The 27,616-nt window shown below is 40.0% G+C and overlaps 1 protein-coding gene across 5 annotated transcripts; it reads right to left on the bottom strand.

The window, feature by feature from the left end:
* Window positions 1-2,396: 2,396 nt before the first annotated feature.
* Window positions 2,397-27,587, bottom strand: ANKS4B (ankyrin repeat and sterile alpha motif domain containing 4B). 5 transcript variants are annotated; one of them, XM_067706461.1, is made up of 5 exons: window positions 27,449-27,579; window positions 19,743-19,928; window positions 12,117-12,186; window positions 9,973-10,215; window positions 2,397-4,442 (listed from the first exon to the last, which is right to left on the bottom strand). In XM_067706461.1, exons 4-5 carry the CDS (start codon window positions 10,134-10,136, stop codon window positions 3,368-3,370), a joined length of 1,239 nt encoding a protein of 412 aa, XP_067562562.1. In that variant the 5' UTR covers window positions 10,137-10,215; window positions 12,117-12,186; window positions 19,743-19,928; window positions 27,449-27,579; the 3' UTR covers window positions 2,397-3,367. The 5 variants fall into 5 exon arrangements, with proteins under 5 accessions (XP_067562562.1, XP_067562561.1, XP_067562563.1 ...); XM_067706460.1 differs by having other exon boundaries at window positions 9,973-10,438; XM_067706462.1 differs by lacking the exon at window positions 19,743-19,928 and having other exon boundaries at window positions 27,449-27,587.
* Between the last annotated feature and the right edge of the window lie 29 nt (window positions 27,588-27,616).

Below are 27,616 nucleotides of genomic sequence, written 5' to 3' on the forward strand. Positions count from 1 at the left end.
GTTTTCTTACCCAAATTCCTCCTGGCAGGTCCTCTTCATGCTGTAGGTAGCTTACCCAAAAGTTTATCATGTTTGCCAGACTGTCTAGCCTTTGTGCTAGAACAAAGTACCCACGTGATCTGCTCTGCACACCTCAAGTGACTATGGAGTCTTTCTGGGGATCTTAATGGTCACAACTCTAAGGATGTGTAGAGAAGGGTGTGTGACGATGAGATTATCAAAAGCACCTTAATTTATTCATAGATTTCTTCTTTCATTCATAAGAGTCCCTACAATAACTCACGCTAGGCTGCTAACAGAAAAGAAATAGTCCTCACACCAAAGAGCACAGATGACTCTCTCCAACTATATTAGAGTTAGGGCAGGAAATGGATCGAGAGTAGTGTTGCAATAAGAAGTTTTTTGCCTTTCAAAGTTAACTCTTTTCCATTTCACATCGCCCACCCACCTCAAATGCCGTGTGAACCCCTGAAGTCGGTCAGAATCACAGGAATCAACAGACCAGAGTAATCTGCATCCCGCCTTCAGCCTAGGCATCACATTCTGTTGTTCAGCAATATTTGTTGAATACCTGCTGTGTGATGGCTTGGCACTTGGTACAAGGGATATATCAGTGAATACAGGACAGAGCAAATTCCCTGTCCTAAAGGAGCTTACGTTGTAGTAGGGCAGAACCTAGCTTCTCTGCTAGGGAAGTGGGCATAGGAGAATTCCCAGGAGCTGGAACTGTTTAATTTGCCTCCTTTGCTCCTTGATATGTAAGACCAAAGGTAATCCTGTTTGGTTCTTACACTTTAAGCCAGTCTTTGCAATAATCGTCAATATAGTATTTACCTTTAAATGGAACAGGAGTTATTCAGAGAATGGTAGATGAGCCTATGGAGTCTATAAGCTGGGATACCTTAATAAAAATAAAATGCAACTATTGGAGGAAAAAACCCCAACACCTTCTAACAACCCATTCTGGCCTCACTGTGTTTTATGTTATTCACTGTTATTATATAAAGGGATTATGTTTGCTCTCTCCTTTTTAATCCAGCAATGTTAAGGAAGTTTTATGTGAGGTTTTAAAACCCACAGAACACGTACTCGCTTGAGGTGTTCTTCAAATTCATATCCCTTTATCTCATCACAGAACTGACATAAAGTCCAGTGGGATGGTCCTGGTGAGAACTTCCAGTCCTGCTGCGCAAACATCGCCTTCCCATATTTCTGAGCAAATTGCTACCCCTCCAGTAGGGCAACATGGACAAATTCCAACTAGAAATAATCATATCCCATGAAGCAGGACTAAATCCTATAATGCTGAATTCCAGTAACGTTTTTGCTGGCCTGTCTTTTCTTATTTTCCCTAAGAGTACCTTTCCATTTACTATTCTATCATCTTCCAAGTAGCATTGCTGGTTGCCAGCTCAAAATGCTTTATGCTACCTCTCATTTGCTAGAATACAGTGTCAGGCTTTCTATATTATTTTTACCTCTGACAATGATGTACAAAGCACTGATGGAAAGCAACCTTTTTGTTAACAGTAGTACTTTCCTAGGGGCTTATACTTCTCCTATGTCCTAGCAATGAGTGTCTCATTAGGCAGATTCTGGGGGTTACTTGGAGAGAGGATCCTGGCATCTACAATAAGGACATACTAATAGAGAAAGACTGAGACACTACAAACTTTTTCTGAGTGCCTTCTATGTGACTACTGCTTTCATGTACATTATTTCATGTACAACTGCAGTTTACTCCAGAACAATGAAATGCAGTATTTGTGAACATAATCATCCCCTAGTGTAGCATATTTATTCAATGACTGACAACCTTTTCGATCCATTCATTGAGGAAGAATGTGCCAGTTGTTCATCAAATTTAAGCATCTGTATCCTCCATGGTGCCTCTTAAAGTAACACAGACAGCTGTGAATCAGGAAGCATGCTGAAGCTTTTTCTATATTATACACATAATCAGTGGTAAATTCCATTTAATGCAAGGCTGGCTATAAAAATCCAGTGAAGCTTAGCTATTCAAGTAGGGTTTCAACTTAAATTTGGGATTTCCATTTAAATAACATCAGCAGCAGTATTAGTGTTGACAGTTTATATTGTAGAACCTACATGTATTCAGACGTGCAGAAATGGTGATAGACAACAGTAAATAAAAGATATGTATATAATAAGCATAAAAAGTAAAATTTACTTTTACAATTGAATTTTCCCTACAGAGAACCTAGATTTCTTTTTCCTTTTTTTTTTTTAAGTTTCAGGAGGCACTTACCCTTAGGAAACATCATCTAACAAGCCAGAGTTCTTTTCTGTATCCTTCTTTCTCTCCTCCCTGACTCTCTTGCTTAAGCACTGTATTAGTCTGCTAGGGCTGCCGTAACAAAATACCACAGACTGTGTGGCTTAAACAACAGAAATTTATTTTCTTATAGCTCTGGAGGCTGGAAGTCCAAGATCAAGGTGATAGAAGGTTTGATTTCTCCTGAGGCTTTCCTCCTTGGCTTTCAGATGGCTGCCTTCTTGCTGTGTCTTCACATAGCCTATTCTGTGTGTGTGCACATCTCCAGTGTCTCTACCTCTTCAAAGGACAGCAGTCATATGGAATTAGGGCCTCACCTTTATGACCTCATTTAACTTTAATCAGCTCTTTAATAAAGGTCATATCTTCAAATACAGTCACACTAGGGATTACGGTTTCAACATAAGAAGTTTGGAGGGAGCAAATTCAGTCCATACAGGTACCCTACATTCCGTTTCTTTCTTCTCTCTCTCTACCTGCCATCCTCTCTCTGTTCCCAGGCAGGAGTACTATAGACCCATTTCTATTACTTGTAAACATGTAAACATCTGTTGAAGGGTTAGACACGTTTAAGTTGGGCATCACGCCACGGGCCAATGGAGGAACTTTAGTCTCCACCAACAGGTAAAGTCATAGAGCTAAGGACAGAACTGGAGTTCGAATCCCTAGCTATGAGGATCAGAAATTAAGCAGCAGCTAATGTGATGAGAGATTATAATTTTAAATCCAGAGTTAGGAAAGTGAAGAAAGTTTTTTCCCTTCTCTGTCATCCATTTAATCCTTTCTGTATTCAAAAATATCAAAAAGATAATTGAAGAGAAATGTCATTTTCTTATTCCCAGGTCTCCTTGAGTTTCTCATTAGCGGTTTATGTGGACAGGTATAGAGTATTTCTCAGAGTAGAATTTGGGCCTCTTAGATGGACACCTCCAAAACCCTAGAAACCCAGTAGTCTGGTACTGGGTAGAGAGTGGGTAATGCCTGAAATGTTTCCAGTGGGCCACACCTGCAGACTCACCACACCTGCATCACGCCACTGCTGCAGACTCACCCAGTTGACCCAACAGTCCATCAGAGGCTGGTGTCGACCAACTGCCCAGGCTGTTGTAGCACCTGCTTCCTTCTGTTTATGGCACTAAGGACTTTCTTCCTGGGACCCAGCTGCATCTGTATGCTCTGAAGGTCCTCATCAGAGCAAAGCAGCAGAGCTTCCAGATCAATCTGCTCTCTCATGAAAATAGGAAGGAATTCTTCCAGGTAGTGGGACTGCAAGAACACTTCCAGGGGAGTAGCATCAACCACATCTTCCTCCCATTCCACTTCATCCTCATCCCAAGGCAGATCATCTTCATGGTGGTTTTCCGCTCCCTCTTCATCAGCCTCAGGTCCTCCTTGTCTCTGAAGCAATTCACTGGGCATTTTCAACCCCAACTCCCTCTTGCTGTCTGAGATGTCTTCAGGGCTCAATATTCTGTTCCTTCTAAAAACAACATTTCCTAGACCTGGACGGTTGAGAATGGATTCGTGTTGCACACAGCTGTCCGCCTTTACTGAGAACTGGAGCTTCTCTTTGAAGTCCCCTGAGAAGGGGTCTTCGTCCTCCTCTCTGAACACTTCCATCACATTCTTCGGCCCACTTGTTCTCTCCTTCCCTAACGGCTCTGCTGTATCTTTGTTCTTCTTGAACTTTAATTTAAAGGTGTCTTTAATGCCCTTAGACAGTGACCCAAATGTGCTGGAAGCAGAAACATTGGAAAGGGATGACCTGGAGAAAGTGCCCTTGGAAGAAGAAAGAGTCCCAGATTCCTCCTTGTTGTAGGTGCGGGCCATCTTATTTTGGTGCTTCTCCTGGAGCCTCTCACACTCTTTGATCTGCCTCCTGGCATTCTTCTGAGCCTGCTCCTTCAGCCTGGTGACCTTCTTGGGGTTCATGATGTTCTGGGCGGTGGCAGCATTATCCAAGAGACCAACACATTCACTCTGCTCTCTGCTGGCAGCAGCGTCCAGTGGAGACTGTAAATCGTTGTCCAGGGCAAAGATGTTGGCTCCAAAGTTGATCAGAAATGAGACACAGTGGGCATGACCATTGGAGGCTGCATAATGTAAAGGAGTATTTCCCCAGATGTCACATCTATCAGGATCCCCTCTAGAAGAGAAAATATAAAAAATACATGCTAATTTTTTTCTCTGAACATGAGGTCTAAAAAATAAAAACTAAAAGAACAAAATGCATGTTAATCCTGCCTTGACACTGTTACAAGATAACTTCTGAACGTCCACGTATGTCACATCCAGACATCACATGGCCAGAAACAGAAAGAGCCCATATCTACCCTGTATCTCCTCGTTAGAAGCAAGAAAAGCTTTCTAAGAAACTCCCAACATGAGCAACTTTCTTGTCTCATTGGCCAGAATTGGGCCACGTGCCTAAGGGAAAGGAAATAGAGCTACCTTGTTTATCTTAAATCAATTAGATTTTTCCCCTGTATAGCATGACCCCGTGGTGTGCTGGTAAATGTTAACAACCAGCTCACCCAGGAAAAAAATCAAGCTCTGATTTATACAGCATGCGCCAATTTCTGTGATGTAAACACACAACCATAGCACATTTCAAGCTCCTAATGTGACATTACTGGACACAGAATTTGGAAGAGGTGCACAGTCAATTGAGTATAAATTATTCCCACCACATAGATATTTAATAGATGTGCGTAATCTTAAGAGCAAAGATAACAGTAAAATGTGGTAAAATAATTAGAAAGTAGTAAGTTTTGAGTATTACCTTTTTAATATAGTTTATTAAATTTTAAGTTTATATAATTTTATTTTTAATAATGGATTGTTTATCTGATTCAAACTTCCTAAAATTTAGCAGTCGTCTCTCCTGAGCTGGTAAGAGCTGGTTCTGAAACTATACCTTGTACCTTAAAGGATCTTGGTCCCTAAGGTAGAAACAAGATAGAAACAAAAATCATAACATGGAGGACACCAAGCTTGTTTCGCAGAGTATCAGGGAAACCACAGATATGCAAACAACTTGCTGACAGCCCCTCCAATTGAGCATGAGCATCACACGGGCTCACTGAGGGACTAGAATGACTGAGAGCACACTCTGAATGCCACAGGCTGAAAATCCACTGCATGTTATGTACTGGACTCCTCCACCTCTGAAATTGTACATGCAACCCATGAAGAGGCATGAAGGACTGTCTGGCCTGTGCAGGGAACCCTTGAACTCTCAAAACTTACGTTGAAACTTGCACTTACTTTCCATCAATCATTTCTGAGCACCCTCCCCCTCTTGTTCCCCACTTCCAAGATAAATACTCCATTCAAATGCCAGTCAAGGAGCCAGATCTAAAGCAGTGCCTCTTGTCTCCTTGTTTTCCACCCCACAATAAAGCCTTTTCTCTCTGCAAAAGACCATTGCCTTGGTCTTTCCATTGCACAGTGGGCAATGAGCCCACTTGCTCAGTTACAGTTCCAGTACACCACTGCTACCCTCCTCTGAGTCACAGGTAGGGAAGTGAAAACTGAACAAAACTGGTTCCCCATCAGCAAGAAAGAAGAGAAGAATGGGGCTTCCCTGGTGGTGCAGTGGTTAAGAATCTGCCTGCCAATGCATGGGACATGGATTTGAGCCCTGGCCTGGGAAGATCCCACAGGCCGCGGAGCAACTAAGCCCGTGCGCCACAACTACTGAGCCTGAGCTCTAGAGCCTGCAAGCCACAACTACTGAGCCCGCGTGCCACAACTACTGAAGCCTGCATGCCTAGAGCCCGTGCTCCACAACAAGAGAAGCCACGACAATGAGAAGCCTGCGCACCGCAACGAAGAGTAGCCCCACTCACCGCAACTAAAGAAAGCCCGCGACGAAGACCCAACACAGCCAAAAATAAATAAATTAATTAAAAAAAAATGTATTCCAAAAAAAAAAAAAAAAAAGAGAAGAATGGATACTGGGCAGGAAGCAAACAGTGTCTAATACAACTAATATTTGTACAAAGAGTCTACTGATTCCTCAGTTTATTTCCACATAATTATGAGTAGTTCTGCAATGGTTTAAGGTAGAATTGGGGGCATTATTAGATAGCATTATGGCCAGGGACCCCATGCCTGACACAGAATTGGGTACATGGTAGATAAAAAAGATTTGAGGAATGAATATCTACTGGAATCCTGCCCCAGGCTCTAACCCCCACCCCTTGCCCTTCTCCTGTGAGGCCTTGAGTTACAAACAGGCACAAATGAAAAGTAAAGTAATAACTTATTAACTATGGCTCTGACCCCAAGCCACTGTTGAGAACTCTGATAATACAGGTACTAAAGGGCATCTTCCTTTGCCCTAGTCTAGACTCCAAAATCAGGATCTCAGTAAACTTTGGCCAGGCTGGCCCCATGGGATGGCAGGAGAGAGAGCCTGAGAAGGCCTCTTAACATTCCTGGTAAGTATCAGGTGGAAACAGGAGAGAAGGTCCATGCCCTTGCAACTGGCATGTTAATGCACTGTGGCCCTTCCATTCCTTGCCCCTTAAATTTGGTCCCTGGACCAGCAGCAGCAGCAGCAGTAACATCACCTGCAAGTTGTTAGAACTGCAGAATCTTGGACCGCATCCCAGACCTCCTGAATCAGAAACTGAAGTTTAACAAGATCCCCAGGTTAGGCTCACTGCAGGTTGAGAGCTGTACTGGTTACGGTGACCCAACCAGTGTCCTATAATTTGGTGAATCAGATTTGTAATTCCTCCATGGGAATCCTTGGCTTCTTCATGCTTTTTGGTTACAAAGCACTTACACATTCTCTGCCCCCCACCCCACCACCAACAAGCACCATCTTTCTCTTAGAGAAGAAAAGAATTATCAGAGGGGTAAAATAAGACTCCAAGCACGTAATTGATTTTCCCACCAGTACACGGGCAATACACTTTGGATCAGGCCTGCCTCCAAGTCTACTGGTCTCCAACACAATATGATCTTACGTTAACTCACCTCAGCTTTTCCCTTTTACCTGCTGTGAGGCCTCAAGTTCAACTTTTCTAGGACTCAGAGTCCTCATCTATAAATTTAGGATAATATTACCTACTCATAGAACTATTACGTGAATCAGTCAACATACATACAGCATTAGAAACGTGCTTGGTACAGAATGAGTACTCAATAAACTTTACCTGTTACCATTTCCCTTGTCTCTAAACTCAAAATCCTTAATTTCATATATTTATTTTTTTCTCACACCCATCTAGTAAATTCCTGCAGCACTGCGATGACTCTTGTGGCTTTTTAACACTTATAGTCTTAATTTGTCAAATATGCCCTGCCCCCAACTAGATAATATGTCTCAGAGGGCAAAACCTGTGTCTTTTGTCCTTTGTGTCTTTTGTCCTTTATATCATCCATATCTCATAGCAGATGTCTCAAACTCAACCTAAAGAAGCCAAGAATGTAATGTAAGTAACTTAATGGGGCCAGGTTTGTTCTTTCAACAAAGTCATAATTAAGTGCAAGTTCCATCTAAAAGAATAGACATTGATCAGCTGTGGCTGATTGCTACCTTGAATAAAAGCAGACACAATATTGCCAGAGTTTCCATTTTCCAAACAAAGCCAGAAATCCAGAATTTCATGTGAAGCTTTTTGATTTTTAAATGTTGGCTCAAATTTAAGAGAAAAATACAGTGAAGTCCAAATAAAACACATTTGTGGGCTAGATCCAGCCATAAGCTGGCAGTTGGCAACTTCCTTCTGAGCAGAGAGAACAGTGTAAGCAGACGCACATATAGGTGATGTTACATATTTGTGGCACCAGGAGTATACTTCAGTGTGACCAGAGATAAGGGAAGGGAAATAAGTTCAAAGAGGAAGGAAAGAAAATAAAATTGAATCTAAGGAAAGCAAATATATTAAATAACACAGTTCTGTTGCACAGCCTTTTTCCTGATTTAATTGTCTCGGATCAAAGGAAACCTCTTTCAACCTTAAAATAGTTGTATATCTTAGGGGAGCACAGTACCTCACCCCCAAAGATGGAGTTTCACTTCTTATTTATTTTAACCAAACACCACAGTCAAAAGACATAAAAGAGGGATTGTAAAACATCTAAGACATTACTGTAAACATAAACATATGGATTAAGTTTGCCTGAAATTAGACTGGGTAAGTTAAAAGAGAAATTATTGAGAGGAGTGAACTGTGGTAAGGATGTTAGAGGTATTAAAAAGTTTGGGTTAAATCTACATGCTTCAGGTCATAAAATAGTGGAATTTTCCCATCCTGAGGGACCTTAAACGATCCTTCAAGATAGGAAGAACATGAAGAAAATCTGAGGTGACCCCAAAGACTGTTCTTCTCTTAAGAAACACAAAATTCCAAATTTAAAGATGAAACTGTCAGTAAGCTGATTCATGAGTTTCCCTGGTGCATTTAAGCTATTTCCACCTGAAATAAATTCTGTTTACAGACAACTTTCCAAATTAACGTACAACTTAAATCAAAATGTTTACTATTGACAAGTTGGGGGTCCTTCTAAAATCAGTCTTTGTCTTTCAATCCCTGATATCCTTCACATTTCTTGATAGAACCATTACACATACCTGTCCAGATAGTCACAAACTCATTTGATGATCTGAGTCCAATACTGATGTTATTCAATATATCGTTTCCTTCAGCTAAATTCATAAAATTTTGATTTGACTTTTTTCCTATCCTTTTTTTCCCAAAAGATAAACTCAATGAAAAGATTTTAAGTAATCATATTTTGCCCTTGCTTTTTTGTAGATTAGTACATTTGGGCAATAATTTTTAGAGCTGGATTGCTATTACTGTCACAAAATAGGCAATTTGCTTATATTAAATTACTCTGAGAATCTGTTCCATTTCAGTTTCTCCTTTTGAAGTTGATTTGATTTTTTTGGAGTTGTTCTCAGAAAATAAATCATTCTTTCAAGAAATGTTTTTCTACATAGCAAGGAATATTTAGACTCACTAGTAATCAAATAAATGCAAGTGAAAACAACGCACCACCATCTATTTGCCTATCAGATAGGCAACAAATAAAAAGAATACTACTACTCAGTTTTGGCAGGAGTGTGAGGAAATAAACAATGCTGGAGGAAGCATAAAGTGGTTCAAATTTCCTGGCACAATATGTGCCAAAAGCCTGTAAAACACGGCACCTTTTTTTTTTTTTTTGGCGGTACGCGGGCCTCTCACTGCTGTGGCCTCTCCCGTTGCGCAGCGCAGGCTCCGGACGCGCAGGCTCAGCGGCCATAGCTCACGGTCCCAGCCGCTCCGCGGCATGTGGGATCTTCCCGGACCGGGGCACGAACCCGTGTTCCCCGCATCGGCAGGCGGACTCTCAACCACTGCGCCACCAGGGAAGCCCGGAAAAGATTTTTAAAGACACAGAATTAAAATATCTTCCCCCAAGACAAATAATAGTGCCTTAGAGTTCAGGATCTGTGTGTGTGTGGCTCATACAGGATCAGCCAACACATGGTGCCGGTTCTCAGAGTGAAAAGAGAGCATCTCTGGAGAATTTTCTCCTTTTCTCTAAAAAGACAATTTTTTACACAGACTAGAAAGAAAGCAAAGTAGTTTCACTTTTTCCCTGCCTCTTGCTGCTGTCTGCAAAACCCTACCATAAACAGTTTCCAATCAAGACCATCAGGTTGATATTACCCTCTGCTGCAGATTATTTCTAGGGCTTCCAGGTTCCCATGGTAGGCTGCCAGGAGTGTGGGAGTCATGCCATCTTCATCAGAAAGATTCAGATCTCTCTTGGTGGCCTCTTTCAGAAGTTCCAGGTAGCTATCACTAGCAGCTTGGTGGTAGCGAGTGGACATTTCTTCTGCTCACCAAAGCTTTGTCAAATATCACTCTCCAGGCAGAGCAGGATGTCAGTGAAGCAGCCTTCCCACGAAGCTTGTTAATAAGTGACAAGGAAGAGTGTCAGCCCAGGGCAAAGCTCATTCCAACCTCCCTCCATGGAAGGCAGCCAGAAAGGTTCACAGCACTGAACTTAGACCTTTTCTTTCTGGAATAGCCATGACATTGAATACCGAGGACTGCTGTGTTCATCTTGAATGTTTTGAGGCACTGTTTTTTTTTCTGTCCTTTAACAAGTCCTGAATGTAATATTGGTCATCTAGGCACAGAACGTAGAAAATAATTTCAAAACAACTCAGAACTAGTCTAGCTCCCTGGAGAGGTCTATTTTTTAAAGTGCTGTATTGAGGTATAGTTCACAAACTATGAAATTCACCCATTTTAAGTGTACAATTCCATGATCATTACTAAATTTAGAGTTCTGTAAGTATCACCATGAAACTAAGCAGGACCCTGTGGGGCCTCCCCAGGGAAAGACCCCCTCCTCACCTAGTCCCCCACCTCTTGTTTATAGAAAAGCTGTAGGCTCCTAGGCATTCCCCGAGTTCTAAAGAGCAAACTTAATCAGAGAGGGGAGCAAAGACAGAAACAAAGGAAAAACCATCAAGCAAATCAAAATAATAACAGTTTAGCCATAAAACAAAGTCAAGGGCCTTTAGTTCCTTCTCAAGGACTATAGATAATATCCTGAACCATATCCTTGAGTTGTTTGGCAGATACTAAAACCCTCACCAGGTGAAAAAAGTTAACTGCATGCTGACCACCAGCACATAGACCCCAGACCAGTTAGAACCAGAAGGTTGATGATTGAGATTCCCAAAATATCACCCTGTTACCTCACCATCAACCAATAAGAGAATTGTGGATGAGCTGATCGCACACCCTGCAACCCTCTCCCTTACACTGTGTTTAAAAACCTTTCCCTGAAAGCCATTGGTGAGTTTGGGTCTTTTGAGCAGAAGCTGCCCATTCTTCTTGCTTGGCACCCTGCAATAAATGCTGTATTTTCAGTAGATTGGCTTTGCTGCACTGAGGGTGAGCAGACCCAACTTCTGTTTGGTAACAACCATAATCCAATTTTATAACATATCCATAACCCCCCAAATATCCCTCATGCTAATTTGTAGTCAATCCTCATTCCTACTCCCAGCCCCAGGAAACTACTAATCTGCTTTCTGTCTCTACAGATTTGCTGTTTGTAGGCATTTCATATAAATAGAATCATACAATGTATAGTCTTTTGTGTCTAGCTTTTTTTCAGCTTAAAATAATTTTTTAAGGTTCATCCATTTTATAGCATGTAACAATATTTCCTTCCTTTTTGTTTCTGAATAGTGTCTACTATACTAATATACCACATTGGCTTTATTCATTCAACAGTTTATGGACATTTGAATTGTTTCCACATTTTGTTTTTATGAATAATGCTGCTATGAACATACAAGTCTTTGTGTGGACATATATTTTCATGTCTCTTGGGTATATACCGAGGAATGGAATTGCTGAATTACATGACGATTTGTATTTAACTTTTTAAGAAATTGCCAAACTGCTCTCCGAAGTGACTGTACGATTTTCATTTCCATCAGCAATGTATGAGGCTTCAAATTTCTCCATGTCCTTGCAGCATTTGTTATCTGTCTTTTCATTTTCAGCCATCCTAGTGGGTGTGATGTGGTATGATTGTGGTTTAAATTTTCATCTCCCTAATGAATAACAATGTTGAACATGTTTTTTTATGTGCTTATTTAACCATTCTTACATCTTCTAAAAAAATTCTTTACTCATTTTTTCATTAGGTTGTCTTATTATTATTGAGTTATATAGGAGTTCTTTATATATTCTAGATACAAAATTTTATCAGATATATTTTGAACTTAATGAAAATGAAAGCAAACGTTGCAAAATTTACAGGATGCAGTTAAAACAAAACTGACGTGGGAAATTTGCAGTTTTTAATGCCTGTGTTAGAAAAGAAGATCTCAAATCCTTAACTTAAACTTCCACCTTACGGAAAGAAGGAAAAGCATAGAAAAATTAGTGTAAATAAAGAGCACAATATAAGACCAAAAACATGGTCCAAATTTATCTGCAATCAAAATAAATGTAAACAGACCAAATTCACCAGTTAGAAGACTGAGGTATGTCTTATTTACAACAGACATCTAAAATATAAAATTGCAAAAAAAATTGAAAGTAAAAAATGTAAAAGTTATATCAAGCAAATACCAACAACAAATTGGTACAGCTATATTTATATCAGACAAAAAAATAGTTTAAGCCAAAAATATTACCAGGGATAAAGAGAGATAATACATAATGATAAAAGGAAAATTCATCAAGAAAATATGATGCTCCTAAACTTGTATGTACCTAATAGCATAACCTCAAAATAGAGAAAACAAACAGTAGTAGAATTTAATGAGAAAGAACAAATCTGCAATCATAGTGGGAGATTTTAACATAACTCCTTAATGTTATATATCAGTCAGACTAAAGATTAGGAAAGGTATAAAAAAATTGAACACAATTAAGAAGCTTTATCTAACAATCCTATATAGAACACTGCACTCAATAGAAAATGCATGTTCTTTTCAAGCACACGAGAATATTTATAAAAATTGCCCACTTAATAGAACCGGTGCAGGCCTCAACAAACATCAAATAATAGGCTTCATGTAGACCATGTTCTCTGAAGACACTGCAATAAAATTAGAAACCATCATCCTTATACAACTGATTAACTGTTCACATGTTCTCTTGTGATATAACTTTTACATCATTTTCATCATCAAATACCATTTTGCATTGTAATTTTTCTTCTCTTTAATACGTCATAAATATTTCCCATATTATTATAAAATATTTAATATGCTTGGATAATAGTCCATGTAATTGATGTGAGGAAGGTATATATTTGAAGTCTGTGACTGTTTATTCCTCTTATCTCTTTTTGTCCAAGTCTTTAGTCCAAGATAAATTATCTGCCCACTCTGAAATAGTACAAAGCTTTCATCTGCAAATTCCTCACAATAATTAGCTCTAAAGGTCAATGTGTGTTCCTTTTTTTGGTTTCTATGAGAACAACAGTGGAAGCTGTAGAAGCAAAGCCTGGAAGGCAGCATTATTTGTTTGTTAAAAAAAAAAAGGAATTTTTTTAGCCTAGAGAAAGTGAAATATCCAAACATGATTGTGGGCACTTTGAGAACAATGTAACACTGTTGCTCTATCATTTTTGCACGAGCCACTTTAATTTAGACACAATTGCATTCACTAATGTACTCTAAATAGAAAATCTTACGTAACCTGAGAAAGGGCTTCTCAAAGATGGATTAATAGAAGAGAACACTCTGTTCTATTATACAGTATTCTATTCTATTCTACAGTAATAGAATGCTAAGTGCCAATCAAACAAGGAGTCTGCTGCCAGACAGAGATGATGATGGTGATATTAATGATAATGATACCAATGATGAGAAGAGCAGAATGATAAGAATTAGGGTAGAAGCAAAGGAAAAGGAGGACAGAACAATTATAGAGGAGGGGAATAAGAATTGGAAATGCAAGACAAAGAGGAGAAGGAAGAGTTTCTCAACTCCAGTAGTACTTACGACTTGGACTTAAACTCTCCTATGAAATGTTAAAAAACTGAGCTTTTTTTTTTTTTTATGGTGAAGATATTGGCACCCTCTGGCTTTTCCTTGAGAGAAGAATGGATGGGGAGGGAGAGGGAAAGCAGAAACAAATCTTTACGAATCTGAAGATCCTCCTTACTTCATCCCTTCAAGATGAGGTTGAGAAAGAGGGCTGAACTTGGAGCTAGAAGGCCTAGAGTCCATATGGTCTGGGACAAGTTATACTATCTATTTGAGTCTCTATTTCTTTGTGGATAAAATTGGAGGAAATTGCTCATGATCCTATCATCATCACCTAAGCTTACAGGAATAAGGGTGAAATGAGATTTAAAAAATTCCTTACAGACTATAAAGCATGGTATTACAAACTGGAAGTAGTGTGATTGTGGCTTAGGGGACAGGGAGAGAGCGCTATAGCTCAATAATTGGTCTACTTCCTTATTCCCCAAAGCCCAAAGAAAGCAAAATTGGTAGAAGATGGTAAGGGCCAAGATTAATGAAAATAACTAACACAGATTTACGTATAATGTAGACACGAATTCCTTATGAGGGGTTGGATAATTGTGGGGCAATTGTGACTTTTGACTGTTTTTTTCTTATGGAAATAAGTATTTGAGTCTGTTCCAACAGTATGCTGCTGGACGCTTGGAAGGTCAGAGAAGACCTGCCATATACACAGAGATTTTGAGGATTAGATTTAAGTGGTGATGACCCTCCCTTGTATTGTTCTATTAGCTAGCAAGTTAAGGCCCTCATCAACCATCCTGTTGGAATCAACCCTGCTGCCCTCAACTCACTACACTCCTGCAATATTAGTATAACTTTCGAGAAACATCCTGCAAGTGTCTTCTGTGTTGTTCTGGTTGCTACTTAGGTTCAGAGGGGTAGACTCTATTTCCTCCTTGGTTTTTCTAAAACTCTAGAAACTCAGCCTATTACCAGGATCCCCAAGAATGTAACTCTGAGACCCCTTCTGCCTAGACACCACTTCTTTTTGCCAAAGACTCATAGGAAAACGGGGTTAACGAGCTTCCAGGGACAGCATTTGGAGAGATTCTCTCACCAGTGGGTCTCCTCTTTCCCATAGAGCAATGCCATTTTCAACTCTTCATTGTTGTGTTTATAATTCTGTGACCTCTCCTGCTTTAATAGCAGCTACCTGATAGCTGAGTGGTCTGAACAGGAGTCCCATATACCATGAATGCAATCCTGGCCAAGTAGTCCTTGAATGGACGATTTATCCAGGGCTTTGACCTATCTATAAAACAGAATCCTGTATGTTCCCTTGCTTCGGCAGAGGAAAAGAAGGGACAAAGACTAGTGGTGGTTGATAATTCCAGTCTACCCCACGAAAAACCAATGCCAGCAAAGTGAAAAACAAACTTCTCCCTTGTTCTGAAAAACCATTCACTGCTATTTGGGAAAGAAATTCAACAGCTTGTGCAACCTATATTTTTATTAATGGGATTGCCCCCTGCACCGCAAGAGGTCTGGCTTTCAAAAGCAGACATTATTTGTTCTTCAAAGCTACTCACATCTAATTACAGAGGAAATTCACTTGTATGGTAGGGAAGCACATTTTTATGTAATAAGGAAAAACAAAATATCCAAGCAGAACATTTGCTTTTAACAAGATTACTTCATCTAATGAGCATCTTATTATGAATTCTATTGAAAATAAAAACAATAGCAGAAAGTAAATGAAAATAAAGGGGATTACAAAAGCCCTGTTGTTACCCAGAAAACTTAGAGGAATCAGGCAAGAGCAGAACCAAGCATCGTTAACACACCACTGCATGTGCTGAATGGGTTTATGAGAAATATATCTGTTGAGGTAAAGACATTTTCATATGGATTATTAAGAAATGTCACTTACATGTGTATTTTTTCCTCTTTATCACTGTAATAAAACTGTTCAACCTATTTGATGTGGACTTTTTCTATTCAAAAGAGATTTCAACAATCCTGCTTGTCATTTAAACTCATATATAACTCTTAAAATACAGAGACTTTCTTTCCCACACTGAAGATCATTGGTGTTGTTTTCCTTAGAAGCATTGTTTAAACACAAACATGAAGCTATCAAAAGAACCATTGTCTTCCCTTTTGTTTTTTCTTCTCCAAATGAAAACATTTATGAAAATATTTAGGTGGATAAGTTGAGTATTGAAATTGTAATGTCCCTGAGGTATTGATTGGGCTTAATTTATTCACATAAGTTTCAAGACACTCAAAGTCCTATTTTTTTCTGCCAGAAAAATAGAGCTGTTATTATACCATCTGGTTTGCATGAGGAATCTCTTGGCATCTCTTAACTGCACATTTTATAAATGCTAAACCCCAGATGGCAGTACATTTTAACAGTGGAGAGTTTTATAAAGGTTTCCAAAAACAAATTCTTTAAAATGTGAATATTAGATAGTCTAAGCAGGGGCTATGAATTTAAATTCCATGCTTGAATTAACTGACTTTGTTAGCTGGACAAATTTCCTTTTATCTTATGTCTTTTCCCCTTCCTAATTAATTATGGTTTTATGAATTGAAGACCTCAATCAACATAATCATATGACCTAAATCCTCACACAAAGTTTAAGTCCTATAAAAACTTCAGGAACAATGATCACTGGGAAACCTACATCAGTGGCCATTTTGTTTCAAGATGGCAGAATTTACCACAAGGGAGGTGTGGTATAGCACTGTTAAGCAGATACCATCAAATACCATCAAAACCATTCAACTTTCTCAAAGCTGATAGTTGGACTGAGAAGACAGGAAAATGTGAATGTCAAGCATTGCACTGAAATAAAGCCAGAGTACAGTATGGCTAAGAACATAGATTCTTAAGTTAGAAACTAGACCCTGCATTTTCTTAAACATTCTTCTCTTTCCTCTGCATTTTTCTTTTTGATAATAAGAACAACAACTTGGTCCTGGGGGTTTTATCATCCTATACCTTGCAACACAGTAAAAAGAGTATATATTTTATAGTCACACAGAGCTGTATTTCAATCTGGGAGTTTATACTGGTTTTCTAAGGCTGCCATAAATAGTACCTCAAAGTGGGTGGCTTAAACATCAGATTTTTTTTTGCTTAGAGTTCTGCAAGCTAGAAGTCTGAGATCCAAGTTTCGGCAGAATTGGTTTCTTCTGAGGGTGATGAGGGAAAGATTTGTTCCCGGCCTCTGTCCTTGACTTGTAAAAGGTCATCTTCTCCCTGCGTCTTCACGTTGTCTTCCCTCTGTATATGCCTATGCCCAAATTCCTTCTTCTTATAAGGACACCAGTCATATTGCATTAGGGCCTACCCTAATGACCTCATTTTAAGTTAATCACCTCTGTAAAGACCCTAGCTCCAAACACAATCACATTCTGAAGTACCTTGGTTTTTGGGGGGGAGGCTTCAACATTAATTTTTTTTTCTTTTTTTCTTTTCAACATTAATTTTGAGGGGTATTGCAACTCCCACTTTCTTGTCATTTCCACTTGCATGAAATATCTTTTTCCACCTCCTTACTTTCAATTGATGCGTGTCCTTTGCCCTAAAGTGGGTGTCTTGTAACAGCATATTATAAGCTCTTGTTTTTTATCCAATATGCCACTCTGTCTTTTGATTGGAGCACTTAGTCCATTAATATTTAAGGTAATCATTGATAGATATATATTTATTGCCATTTTAAATGTTGTGTTCCTATTGATTTTATATTTCTTCTTTATCCCTTTCCTTTTCTTTTCCCTTTTTTGGTTTGATGATTTTCTTTTGTATTATGCTTATGTTCTCTTCTTTTTGGTTTTTGTGAATCTACTGTATGTTTCTGATTTGTGGTTACCCTGTTATTCAAGTATATTAACCCTCTATGCTTCCCGTACCTGGATATCTGTTTCCTTTGTTAGGTTTGGGAAGTTATCAGTCATAATTTCTTCAAATACATTTTCAATCCCTTTTCTCTTTCTTCTCCTTCTGGGATCCCTATTATGTATAGATTGGCACGCTTTATGTTATTCCATAGTCTCCTATATTGCTTTCATTTTTTTTTTTTCGTTTGGCTTTCTATCTGCTGTTCTGATTGGGTGATTTCCATTATTCTATCTTTCAGATCATTTAACCATTCTTCTGCATTTTTTATTCTGCTATTCATTGCCCTTAGCTCAGCTTTCATATCGGCAAATGAGTTCTCTAATTTTTCTTGGTTTCTTTTTATAGTTTCTAGTTCCTTTTTATAGTAATCAGCATTTCTATCAATAGTCATTTGCAATTCCTTCAGTATTTTCATTATCTCTTTTTTCAAAGTCAGTGTCTATTAGACTGAAGAGGTCTATTACATTGTTCTTTCAGGGAAATTCTCTTGATCTTTTCATTAGGAGTGGTTCCTCTGCTTCTTCATTTTACTTATGTCTCTTGCTCCATAAGTTTAGGAGAAACAATTATATACCGTGGTCTTGGAGGGCTATTTTTATGTGGGAGTGCCCTTGTGTAGCCTGCGTGGATTTAATATTTTTTGGTGCGAGGGCTGTTTTTAGTGTGGCTGGCTGCCACCTCTTTCCTCGGTGTATGCTGGCCATTATCCCCTTGACAGGAGGTGTGACTAGTGTTGCGGTGACCAGAGCCTGCACTGGACATTGAGCGGGGCCTCCTCTTTGCTATGTGGTTGTCATGGGCCAGGTCTCTTCCCTAGCTATTGGAATAGAGGCCCCCAGATCCATTTCTGAGCTGTGGTTCCGAGCTGTCGTGTGAGGGAGGTGGGACTGGAGCTCTCCCATTGGGAGAGGAGCCACTGAGTATTCCTCCACCATAGATGTTCACCAGTGAATGTGCTCTGTTGTGTCACCTGTCACCCGCTGTGTAGGCTCACAAAGTACACTGTCGTTGGCACTGCCTTGGCCAGGTCTCAACCTTGGGAGTGCCAGCAATTGGCCCTGGTATCTATCAGGTATTGTTTTTACAAGGCAACCAGTGCAGGTCCACTGAAATCAGGCCCGAGGACTGCAGTAGGCATGCCCCTGGACCCGCTATGAGTGCTACGGAGCCAGCTCACACCCTGGCCCAGCCCAGGCCCCGTGTGCAGGTGCCCACAAAGCCCGCAGCTGCTAAGCCAGAACCAGCCCAGCCACAGGAGCACCCGTTGTCCACTCAGGTGTCCTGCAGGCGCTGACTTTACAAAGCCGGCCGTGGAGGTGTAAATCCGTGCTTGTGCAGCCAGCGGGGAGAGATTTCATCCAGCCTTGCTGCCTAAGCCGCCCAGGCCCTGGGACTCAGCTGTGGTTCCAGCCCTGTCTCTGAGTGTGGGCAACCGGGTGGCATCTGCTCCCAGAGCCTACCGAGGCAGCGACTGGGGCATGGGAGGCCACCGAGGGGGGAGGCCCCGAGGTGGCAGCTGGGGCACAGAAGCCTGCTGAGCTGGCGGCTGGGATGCGCTCTCCCTGAGCCCCTGTAGGCAGGGAGTGGCGCATGGAGAAAAAAGCTACCAAGGCAGCACCACCCCTCCCTTTGTGGCCACTTAACAACGGCGCTTCACTTCTGTCGTGGCCCGGGTTTCTTTCACAAACAACCCCCGTTGCGGCTGTAGCACGCTCCAGCTCCTTCAGGCTGTCTCCATGCAGCCAACAGCACTCCTCTCCCGGGGTCTGTCCTCTAAACGCCGAGTTTTGGCTCCCAGCCCCACCCATAACAAACAGCGGACTCGTGTCTCAGGCCACGATGAGCAGGGTGGTGGCACAAATGTCTGTGTAAGTCTCTCTCTGTTCTGCCTGCCACCAACCAGTTGTGGTCCTCTCCTCTGAGCCTCTGAAGCTCACTTTCTGTCACAGCTGGTCTCCCTGCCAGTGAGGCAGCTTCCCACAGTGTGCGGGAATGTTTCCTCTTTTTCAGCTCCCTCCCAAGGCCGCGGGTCCCATCCCACTTCCTCTTTTTTTTTTTTCCTCTCATCCTACCTGGTTACATGGAGATCTTTCTTGTCCTTTCAGGTTTTTGAGGTCTTCTGCTAGTGTTCAGCAGGTGTTCTGTGAGAACTGTTCCATTTGTAGATGTATTTGTGGGAGGAGGTGAGATCCAAATCCTTCTACTCCGCCATCTTGATGTAAATGGATTAAATGCTCCAACCAAAAAATATAGACTGGCTGAATGGATACAAAAACAAGACCTGTATGTATGCTGTCTACAAGAGACCCACTTCAGACTTAGGGACACATACAGACTGAAAGTGAGGGGATAGAAAAAGATATTCCCAGCAAATGGAAATCAAAGGAAAGCTGGAGTAGCAATATTCATATCAGACAAAATAGACTTTAAAATAAAGACTGTTACAAGAGACAAGGAAGGACACTACATGATGATCAGGGGATAAACCCAGGAAGAAGATACAACAATTGTAAATATATATGCACCCAACATAGGAGCACCTCAATACATGAGGCAAATGCTAACAGCCATAAAAGGGGAAATCGACAGTAACATAATTATAGTGGAGGATTTTAACACCCCACTTACACCAATGGACAGATAATCCAGACAGAAAATAAATACGGAAACACAAGCCTTAAATGACACTTTAAATCAGATAGACTTAATTGATATTTATAGGACATTCCATCCAAAAGCAGCAGAATACACTTTCTTCTCAAGTGCACACAGAACATTCTCCAGGATAGATCACATCTTGGGTTATAAATAAAACCTTGGTAAATTTAAGAAAATTGAAATCGTACCAAGCATCTTTTCTGACCACAGCACTATGAGATTAGAAATCAATTACAGGAAAAAAAAAACACCTGTAAAAAACACAAACACATGGAGGCTAAATAAATATGCTACTAAGTAACCAATGGACCACTGAAGAAATCAAAGTGGAAATCAAAAAATACCTAGAAACAATTGACAATGAAAACACGACAACCCAAAACCTGTGGGATGCAGCAAAAGCAGTTCTAAGAAGGAAGTATATAGCAATACAATCCCACCTCAAGAAACAAGAAAAATCTCAAATAAACAATCTAACCTTACCCCTAAAGAAACTAACCTTACCCCTAAAGAAACTAGAAAAAGAAGAACAAAGTAGAATTTTATAAATTTTTATAAATTTATAAAAAAACAAAACAAACCCAAAGTTAGTAGAAGGAAAGAAATCATAAAGATCAGAGCAGAAATAAATGAAATAGAAACAAAGAAAACAATAGCAAAGATCAATGAAACTAAAAGCTGGTTCTCTGAGAAGATAAACAAAATTGATAAACCTTTAGCCAGACTCATCAAGAAAAAAAGGGAGAGGGCTCAAATTAATAAAATTAAAAGTGAAAAAGGAGAAGTTACAATGGACACAGAAATACAAAGAATCATAAAAGACGACTACAAGCAACTATATGTCAATAAAATGGACAACCTGGAAGAAATGGACAAATTCTTAGAAAGGTACAATCTTCCAAGACTGAACCAGGAAGATATAGAAAATATAAACAGACCAATCACAAGTACTAAAATTGAAATGGTGATTAAAAAACTTCCAACAAACAAAAGTCCAGGACCAGATGGCTTCACAGGCGAATTCTATCAAACATTTAGAGAAGAGTTAACACCTATTCTTTTGAAACTGTTTCAAAAAAATTGCAGCGGAAGGAACACTCCCAAACTCATTCTATGTGGCCATAATTATCCTGAAACCAAAACCAGACAAAGATACTGCAAAAAAAAGAAAACTATATGCCAATATCACTGATGAACATATGATCCGGAAATCCCACTCCTGGGCATACATCCAGAGAAAACCATAATTCGAAAAGATACATACACCTCAATGTTCATTGAAGCACTATTTACAATAGCCAACACATGGAAGCAACCTAAATGTCTATCAACGGAGGAATGGATAAAGAAGATGTAGTACAGGGACTTCCCTGGTGGCTCAGTGGTTAAGAATCCGCCTGCCAACGTAGGGGACATGGGTTCAAGCCCCGGTCCAGGATGATCCCACATGCTGCAGAGCAACTAAGCCTGTGCACCACAACTACTGAGCCTGCGCTCTAGAGCCTGCGAGCCACAATTACTGACACCTGCACACCTAGAGCCCATGCTCCACAACAGGAGAAGCCACCGCAATGAGAAGCCCACGCACCGCAACAAAGAGTAGTCCCTGCTCGCTGCAATTAGAGAAAGCCCTTATGCAGCAACGAAGACCAAATGCAGCCAAAAATAAACAAATAAATAAATTTACTTAAAAAAAAAGGTGTGGTACATATATACAATGGAATATTACTCAGCCATAAAAAAGAATGAAATAATGCCATTTGCAGCAACATGGATGGACTAGATTAGATTATCATACTAAATAAAGTAAGTCAAAAAGAGAAAAATTCCATATGATATCACCTATATGTGGAATCTAAAAATGACACAAATAAACATATCTATGAAACAGAAGCAGAATCACAGACATAGAGAACAGACTTTCTCTATGTGGTTGTTAAGGGGGAAGGCGGTTTGGGGAGGGAAGGATTGGGAGTTCGGACTTAGCAGATGCAAACTAGTATTTATAGGATGGATAAACAACAAGGTCCTACTGTATAGCACAGGGAACTATATTCAATATCTTGTGATAAACAGTAATGGAAAAGAATATGAAAAAGAATATATATACTTATGTATAACTGAATCACTTTGCTGTACAGCAGAAATTAACACAACATTTAAGTCAACTATACTTCAATAAAATATAAAAAAATTTTGAGGAGGACAAATTCATTCCATAACAGCTTTCTACTTAGTAGCTATCAACTTGGGGGAAATTCACCGTGAGGAGCCTTAATTTCCTTTCCTTATTCCTACCTTGAAGGTTTATACATCGGTGTCCAGCACAGGACCTATACACAATGGACCTGAACAAAAATTCCCTTCCCTCTTTCCTGCAGAGACTCATCAAATCACAGCGTTTCTGAGGACCACCTACTCTTTCCCAGTACTCTGTGTGAAATGTGAATTATAAAGGCATGGATTTATAAAACCTGCAGGGAAACCCGAAGGGAAAGGGGTGGATTACAGAGATTTAGTGAAGGGAGATTTAACAGAATTAGGAGTTACTTGAATAAGAGACAACCCTTCAGGAAATGGGCTGAGTTTCAACCTGGGTTACCCTGATCAAGACTGAAATTCCATAGATCTTGTTCGATTAGCTTTAGTCATGTGTCTACCATTTGTCCAAAGGGTGATGGAGGCAGCTAGACTGAAAGTCTCACCAAGACTATATCTAATGGGAAAGAGAGTTCCTACCAAAAGAAGAGAAAAGGATACCAGACAGAAAAGAATATACCTGTGTGTATTTAAGTTTACTTATTTATGCTTAGGTTTTATTTGTTACATAAGTAGTCATTTGGTCTCTCCCATCAGAATGCAAACCCCTTAAAGAGAGTCTTTGTCTGCACTTGGACAAATGTGTGTGTTGCTTCTTTTGAGACTTCACAGTTTTATAGTTGGTCAGTAAATGCTCCCTCGGAGAATACCCACAGTTTCATAATGTAAAATTGGGCTCATTTTGAAACAGGAATTCTAAATAATAGTCACAGACAAGTACTGCCACAGTCATGCTGCTTAACAAACACCCAAAATTAAGTGGCTTAAAAGAATAAGCATTGATTTAGCTCACAAGTCTACAGTCAACTCCTCTGTGCTCAGCTGACCTCGGCTTGGCTCACTCATTCATCAGCAGTCAACTGGCAGGTCAGCTGGGAACTAGCTGCTCTAGGATGGCCTCGGCCTAGGTGACCTGTCTCTGCTCCTTGTGATTGTTTATCATCCGGCAGGATACCCTGGGTCTGTTGTCACAGTGAATGCCGAATGCTAAGAGACAGTGCATATGTGTACAGGCCTCAAGAGACCTAGTCTCAGAACTGGCATACCATCACTTCCACCACATTCGTTGGCCAAAGCAAGTTACGAAGCCAGTCAGATTCAGCGGGTAGGAGGACCAGGCTAACTGCAAACCGTGCTGCCAAGGATGGGAGTCCAGGGAGGGGTGGAAGATTGGCACCTTTACAATTAACCTACCGTATCACCTTAAGAACTTTAACATTTCATATTCTATCAACTAAAAGGACTACGCTGTATTGCATTTTCTTTATTTCTATGGTAACCATTACCCTAGCTACTACCTATAATCTGTGTTAATATTTGTATGTAAATGAGCTTTTATTTAGGACTTCTGAGACTTCTCTGTCATTCATTTATCTAAGCTGCCCTATTTTTACATTAACAGATCAATGAACCCTTTTATGCCCTTGTCCTATTTCTTTCTGAATCCATCACCGTTACAAGGCTCATTCAATTTTGATCTGTCTAAAGATCCAAAGGCGGAAAATGACATTAACTTTGTATAGTTACATTGTATAGTTAAAGGAACTACTATATGATGCTCAAGAACATTCTTATTAACATAGTCTATCTTATTTTTCCAAGTTACATTCATATTTCATATTTGAAAGCTATTTTAAGCTATGTTAGCCTGATAGAAAATTCTGTATTTCTTATTTATCTAATACTGCTAAAGTCTAATTAATGCCATCTTGTACTTTTAAAGCTAAGTGAACTGCAAGAGAAGCACTGAGTTTTAAAACACCCCCTCATACACACACAAGCACACACACACAGAAAATCATAATGAATTAGAATGAGCCTGGGAGTAGGTATCAGAAGATCTGGTTTCTCCCTGGAGCTCTGCTACTAACTTTCTGTAATGACCTTGGGCAGGTCACAGAACCTCTTAGGCTTAATTTCCTTATTTTATATTCGGGAGTTGGACTTTGAAAGCCTCATGAACCAAATCTACTCACTTGGGCAATATACCTTTATACCATGAAGCTTGAATTCATCGGCCTTTAATTCTATAGCTTCTATAGATCACTTATATACAAATCAGGTTTACTGTTATCACTTTTAAATTACTTTAATTGGTTATTTATCACCAGGATAACTCAATCAATACAGAAGTGAATGAAGTTTAAAAAAAAAGTATGATACCAAATGTAAAGTAGCTAGTGGGAAGCAGCCACATAGCACAGGGAGATCAGCTCGGTGCTTTGTGACCACCTAGAGGGGTGGGATAGGGAGGGTGGGAGGGAGAGGATATGGGGATATATGTATATGTATAGCTGATTCATTCTGTTATACAGCAGAAACTAACACACCATTGTAAAGCAATTATACTCCAATAAAGATGCCAAAAAAAAAAAAAAAGTATGAGTCTCTCATCTCCCTATTCCTATTCTGGGAATGATGCATCACACATATTTATAACCAGTACAGCAAGAGCACAAACAAATCAGAACAGACGACAGTTGTGAATGTCCAGCACAGATGGATGGGTGTGGACTGCCTGGATGCCTGCACTGTCTCCTCCCTCAGGTAACGTGTTGGCTCCCTGGCCACACACACATTTCTATACCCACACATAGACACATAAATGGATAGAAAATACACACGTTTCTCATTTTTCTTTTTCTAAGTAAAATATGACAACATACTAATCATACAGCTCGAATACTCCAATTCATTGTGGATGTCTTTAATATCAGCATTTATAGATCCAGTTGAATCCATAGATTTATTTTAGTATCTGAACAGTATTCCAGAGTTTATCTAACCATCTCCTGCTGATAACAGTTAGGTCATCTTCAATTAATACTTTTACAGTTGTTGTGGAAAGTAAGGCAACGGGATTGGAAATTCAGAATTATGAACTATTGTTTGAAAGAACTGCATTTCAGAAAGTGAGGAGGGCACCTGCCCAAAGGAGGCAAAAATATGCATTGTTGTTATGCATTAAAACCTAAAACTCTCTTCAAGAAATGCCTGGTGATCAGCAACAGGTGAGAAGAGGCCTCATACGTCAAGCAGAGACCAGGGCATTCACAGAAGAGGAGAGGGAACACATTGTAGTTATAAACACAGTTAAAAAGTCTCACTGAAAAGAATGTGGAAAACAGAAATACATCTGAAAGAGATCCTACGGTTTATTTAGTAAAATATTAAGGATCTATTATTTTTGTAAAGGTTTTAGTTTTCCTAACTAGTGATATGAGACACCTTCTTATTGTAGAGAGCCATGTCTTCCTCATTCTCAAAGTTGGCTACACTGAACACATTTGTATCCTTGTGCCCTTATGCAGAATTGATTCTTAGGGGCCTGGAGCTAGTTGTTCAGTGACTGTCCCAAACACAGCATTGGTTGGGTCAGGCAAGGCAAGTGAAATTAATCTCTGGTGCACTCACCACCCTCACCAGCTCTCACAGTGGTCCTCCTTCTCTCCATGCCTCCTGCTCAGGGCCTTTGTGCTGCCCCTTAGTCTCCCAGAGCCCCCAGTTTAGGGCTCTGACCAGAGCTGCCTTTTCCAAGGCAAGACCCCACACTCTGGAAAAAAGGTACAGTATTGGGGGAAGCAAGCCTGTGGGTGGGGCCTGGGAAGCAGGAGCAACACATTAATCTATTACCTCTCTGACCACCTTCTTAACAGGTCTCTCTGAATCTTGCTCCTGCATTCCATCCTCTAATGGCTGGAATGGTCTTCTAATCTCTCCAATGGTCTTCTTATCATAGCCTTAACCATCGTGGTAGCAAATTACCTTCACAGTTGTAGAAAAGGTCCCACTTTTCGGAAAATATGCTTAGGAGTAACTATTGCTATCATGCTTCTGCTCAGAATCTAAATCCTTTCACCATCTCTATCCTCAAAACCCTGCTGATCCTGGATTTTGCTCCCTCTCCCCCATTCCACTAGTATATAATCAACTGATTCCCATAAAGAAGTTAGTTAATCACTGGCAATCATTCAGTTTCTTGCCTGCCTCCCTCCAGATATTTCCCAAATTTTCCTGATCATAAGACTCACCTGGCTTGTTAAACATACAGTACCCCAGGCCCCTCCCCTAGAGAGCCTGATTCAGCAGCTTTTGGGTGGGCCCCAGGAATCTGTGATGTTAACAAGAGCCCCATGTGATCGTTTTGATCAAGGAAGTTGGGGAAACCACTACTCTAACCAACAATATTTCAGACACCTATGACAGGGAATGAAGATTACTCCTCAAGTTATATCATAAAGACACAAAGACATAAAAAACAACACATAAATAAATATTTCAAGTGCCACCCCACTACTTGCACAGAATTTAAGCATTATCACCTGTTATGGAACATGGACTGCAGACATCTAGGTATCTCAGTCTGGCCCTGGCCCTGACACCCAGCTTGGGCAAATTGCTTTTCCTCAGTTTCTCCACCTGTAAACTCCCAATTGCTACACAGTGACATTCTTATTTAGATCACTATTCCCTTTGACTCAGAATTTCTACCTCCAGAAATTTATCCTGAGAGTTAACCAGGGAAATGTACAAGAATGTCCATCAGATTATTGTTTATAATGATGATAAACAGGAAGCTATATTAATGTCCGTCATTAGGGAACAGTTAAACACTGATTTATCTAGACATTGAATACTATGCAACCCTAAAAATGGTAATGGAGATCTTTATGTTTGATATGGAAAATGTACATGACATATTAAGTAGTAAAAGCAGGTTACAAACATAATTTATACTTCAATCTCAGGTTGTTTTTAAGTGTGTGTGGTGTTCGTAGAAAAAGACCATAGAGTTACATACCTAAGTATTAGCAGTGGTAAAATGTGGATGACTTTTTCCTTTTCTCCATATCCTTCTGTAATTGTCGACATTTTTTGAAGTAAGCTTAAAATCTATTCTTGGGGGAAAATAATGCTTCATCCATTTTTTTCAAAGGTACTTCTTCATGCACATTGCCAGGACGGTGTC

Source organism: Pseudorca crassidens, chromosome 15, assembly GCF_039906515.1.
Source record: "Pseudorca crassidens isolate mPseCra1 chromosome 15, mPseCra1.hap1, whole genome shotgun sequence".
Lineage (NCBI taxonomy): Eukaryota > Metazoa > Chordata > Mammalia > Artiodactyla > Delphinidae > Pseudorca > Pseudorca crassidens.

Coding starts and splice junctions, on each gene's coding strand:
- ANKS4B (XM_067706462.1), bottom strand. CDS start 10,136: ATGTCCACTCGCTACCACCAAGCTGCTAGTGATAGCTACCTGGAACTT. Junction 4,443..9,972: donor GAAATAATCTGCAGCAGAGG/GTAATATCAACC, acceptor TTTCTCTTCTAG/AGGGGATCCTGATAGATGTG.